The 4,272-nt window shown below is 25.3% G+C and overlaps 1 protein-coding gene across 1 annotated transcript; it reads left to right on the plus strand.

The window, feature by feature from the left end:
- The first annotated feature begins 267 nt into the window (after nucleotides 1-267).
- Nucleotides 268-3,893, plus strand: LOC112639689. Its single transcript, XM_025414529.1, has 5 exons — nucleotides 268-482; nucleotides 1,399-1,518; nucleotides 1,650-1,767; nucleotides 1,958-2,216; nucleotides 3,827-3,893. Exons 1-5 carry the CDS (start codon nucleotides 315-317, stop codon nucleotides 3,891-3,893), a joined length of 732 nt encoding a protein of 243 aa, XP_025270314.1. The 5' UTR covers nucleotides 268-314.
- The last annotated feature ends 379 nt before the right edge of the window (nucleotides 3,894-4,272 follow it).

Raw genomic sequence — 4,272 nt, forward strand, 5'->3', positions numbered from 1 at the left:
ACACTTTTTTCCATTTCACTTTTTTAATGTTATGTGAAAACAACACGTGTTTAATTTCATTCGGCGTTAAATCGATCGCTTAATCGACGGCTGCCCCTCAACAAAATAATATTAAATTACAGGTGTTCCGTTCTATAGTCATACTCCGTGTCCTTTCGTGTTGCATTTGGTACAATTATGGTACATTTTACGAAAATTAACTTATATGATATAGAGCGTAATAATTCATACTAGAAAAAAGGACTTTGAGAATATCTGATCAACCAATTTAATGGTGGGGATAAGCAAATGTCCGTCGACTTCATCCTTGTCAAATGTGTTCTAATGCTAGCAGAGAGATGATCAGTATTGAAGATCGGTATTTTAATCTTAACCGAATTTTACTGTTGACTATTGGTTTATGGCCTTATCAGAAATCAGCGTTTACACGATTTCAATCAATCTGTTTTTTTAGCATCGAAGCAATCCTTATTATATCTCAAGTATGTATTAAAATATATTTTAATTATAGTATACATTATATGAATTCTAAAATCTAATTTCGTTTATGTGTGTATGTGTGCTTGCGTACATACGTGAGATATTTTTTTTTCTACCTAGCAACATTTCTCAATAAATTTGTTTAAAAAGATATTAATTGAAATATCAGCAATTGAATATTGGGGATACTTCTGAAACTCCGAAAAAGTGCAATTAAATAATTTGAAGTATTCTTTATTTATATATTCATAAAAATATATTTTGATTTTATCTTATTTCTAAATTTATAATGTATAAAATAAAGATATTTATAATATTGACAAATGTTTATTAATATAATTTATTAAAACTTGTATATGAGTGGTAATATGTAAAGATTTCTTATAAAAAATCGAAAATTATGATTATCGAAAATTATGAAGAATATATTTTAACCTAAATATATTATTTAATATATTGTATATATTAAATATATTAACTATAATATATTCTAATGTCGTAAGTATATTATCTCATCGTCTTTATGATAATTTCTTACTTTTACATTCAACTTGCATTGAATACTTTATTATAAAAAAATAAAATTGTATATTTGTAATGTATTATATTTGAGACTATATATAATAATATAAATATAGAAATATATTTATTAATACCATAATGTAATAATGTAAATATAATTATATCACTAATACGATATATTTGTCTCTCTCTTACATAAAATTATTTATTTAAAAAATTATTATATAAAATTAATTTATTATATTGCCATGAGATAAGTAAACTATAACAACATAGAATTTATAAATTATTAATCAAGAATAAAGATACTTGTTATATAAATTATTTATTATATAATTATTTATTATTATAAATTAATTATTATATAATTATTTTGAAGAAAATTATTATTTACAGTTTACAATATTTCTAACTTCAAAGTTTACTATTGACATTGTTATTAAGATTCTATCTCCCGCATTTGCTTGCATTGGTTTCATACTAACATACAACTCGTTTTACATTAATGACGAGACAGTAAGTCAAATATTTATTATATCGTAATGTAGGTTCATAATAAATAAACATTTATTTTAAAACTTCGTAGTAGACCTTATTGTATTTTACAAAAAGATAAATAGAATAAAAGCTTGTTACAAATAATATAGGTAATATATTTAATGAAACAACTCCAACTTATTTATGATGATATAAAGGACAACAATGAATTCATGATTATTGAAAAATATGGAAACAATGCGAAATATTATACGATTAGTTTAATAAGTAAGAAAATGTTTCTTTAATTTCGTTTCATAATACATTTTTCAATTTCATTAATGAGCTAAGTTTATTATAAAAGCCTTTACATAAAATAAAAGTATTTTAAATTATGTAAAGTGTCATATAGCGCTTAAAGTGCACGAGTTTTTATTGCTATAATATTAACATATTACTTGTTTATATTTTTATTTAGCGTCTTTCTTCTTCATGATATGCGTTCATATATCTGCTCCTATCTGGTCGGATTTTTTTGACGTTATTTTAACAGCAGAGAAGTTTCGACATCGTCATATACAGACTAATTTTGTAAAACAAAAACAATATTCCCAGCAATATTTACGGCAATTGTATATAAATGTTGCTTACTACGTAGGAATTGCTGCAGTAGTAGCTACTGGGACAATGCTCATTACATATTTTCAACATTTTTGCGGACTGTTTAGAATTGCTAAGTAAAGTATTAATACAAAATTAGACTGTTTTTCCGAAAACGATCATGCTCCGATTTGAGTCAAATTTTGTAAATAGATTCCTTTTCGGTACAAAAGAAGTATACGAGATGGATTTTTGGCGACTCGAAAATTAAGGTATTTTTTAAGCTTTTTTTCTTAAAAGTGAATATTATCTTTAGACAGTTGAAATGACTTTGCTATATATTTTCATGGTCATATTCTTGATTATTTTAGTTACTACATATATATTACATATATACACCATCCATGAGTCAGCGCGAAGCGGAGTCTATTATTAAGTAAGATTCTACATAGGTTTGTAACTTTCCACGCGAAACGAGGAAAGTTACAAACCTATGTAGAATTTAGAGAACTACACCACATCACTTTCAGTTCCTCCTCCCGCAACTACCCAGCTGGTAGGCAAGGTGGACCTCGCTTTACAACTTACAGCATATATCCATTGTGATTGAAGTCTTCGCAATGCGGCCCCTACAGGCGGAGTGTTTGCGGGAGGGGGGCCTTCGGCCCCCCTTGCATCCTTGCGTGCACGCACGCGCGCGTGTGTGTGTGTGTACATATACATTTGTGAAATTAATAAAACTTCACCAATTAAAACTTATTAAAGGTTACTCAAAGTCATAATCTTGATTACATATGTCAAGATTGAGGTCATTGGTGAGGTTGCCGATTTTCTAGATATTTATCTTTTGAAACAAGCTGTCTAAAGGTAATTTTCACTTTCACGAAAAAGAGCTTAAAAAGTGCCTTAATTTTCGAATCGCCAAAAATTCTTTTCATATACTCCTTTTATAGCTACAAGGAACCTATTTACAAAATTTGACTCAAATCGGAGCATGATCGTTTTCAGAAGAATAACTCAAAATTAAAATATTAAGGTTGAAAATAATTATATATTATTTTTGTGCAATTTTGAAATAGTATATTATATTGGATTATCGAAATAATATATCGGAAAGATGAATTAATTATCTCATTAAATAAATGAATCACTCTTTATATACAACATATCCAAAATTTATGAAATTGTTATTAAAATTACATGGATTGTTTAATCAACTTAATTGTTCTCTCGAAACGTAAAATAATTATTTTCAAGGATGAAGACATAATTGATATGAATTTAACAGGATATAAGTGAATAATATTATTTTAATTCTGCTATTAAAATAATTGAAAATTTGCAATAAACTTTATTCCGTATTTGAAACTACACATTCTTTCAAATACAAATAAAAATTCTTTTAAATAGTTACATTAATAATAATTTCTTTTAAATTTCATAAAGTTTTAATAGAAAAGCGACTCTAAAATACGAAAAACATCTCAAAAAGTTATATAAATATTATTAAAAATATTAAAGTATGATTTATTTTATAAAACGCTTAAAACTGTATGAAGTATTACTTAAACAAGAGTATAACAAAATAAAATATCCTTAATAATCTAAAAAATATACAAATGCTAACTTACTTATATTAGCCTTTATATAATATTGTAAACGTTGCAGTCTTTAATTGACTGCATATTATATGAATTAAGATTAAAATCATTCTATCTTAAAACTAATTTTGTAAATTTATTCATAGTTACCGTATCAAGAATGCAATGCAGAATTATATATCGCAAGATATTAATTTACAAAAGAGAGTTTGATTCACAAGGATATAATTTATGCTATAGATATTCATCGTAAAGCTATGAAGTTGGTATCTATTCCATAATACATATATACAGTATGCGTAATAATATATTTTCTTATTTTTAAAGATTCTCAGATTATTTAATATCTAAATTTGAGATGTCGTTCTTCTTATTAATAATATTAGGAGTGATCACTTTAAGTTTCAATATTTTTCAAGTAAGTTTTATATGAATTTATAAATAAATTAAATAAATTTTACATTAGTTGCGCGCGCATCATTTTATGCTTTTAAAGTATTCAATATATATAAACTACAATAAAAACACAATTAATTTTAAAAAAACTGTTAACATCGGGTATGGATAGCAATATAATACAACACAAATTAAA

This window comes from Camponotus floridanus, unplaced genomic scaffold, assembly GCF_003227725.1.
Source record: "Camponotus floridanus strain SB8 unplaced genomic scaffold, Cflo_v7.5 scaffold82, whole genome shotgun sequence".
NCBI classification, from domain to species: domain Eukaryota; kingdom Metazoa; phylum Arthropoda; class Insecta; order Hymenoptera; family Formicidae; genus Camponotus; species Camponotus floridanus.

What these genes read in the sequence shown, in the direction of transcription:
- LOC112639689 (XM_025414529.1), top strand. Translation starts at nt 315, where the DNA reads ATGTGTTCTAATGCTAGCAGAGAGATGATCAGTATTGAAGATCGGTAT. An exon ending in CAATCCTTATTATATCTCAA is followed by an intron (nt 483 to 1,398) that starts GTATGTATTAAA and finishes TATTATTTACAG; the next exon opens with TTTACAATATTTCTAACTTC. An exon ending in TTTACATTAATGACGAGACA is followed by an intron (nt 1,519 to 1,649) that starts GTAAGTCAAATA and finishes CAAATAATATAG; the next exon opens with GTAATATATTTAATGAAACA.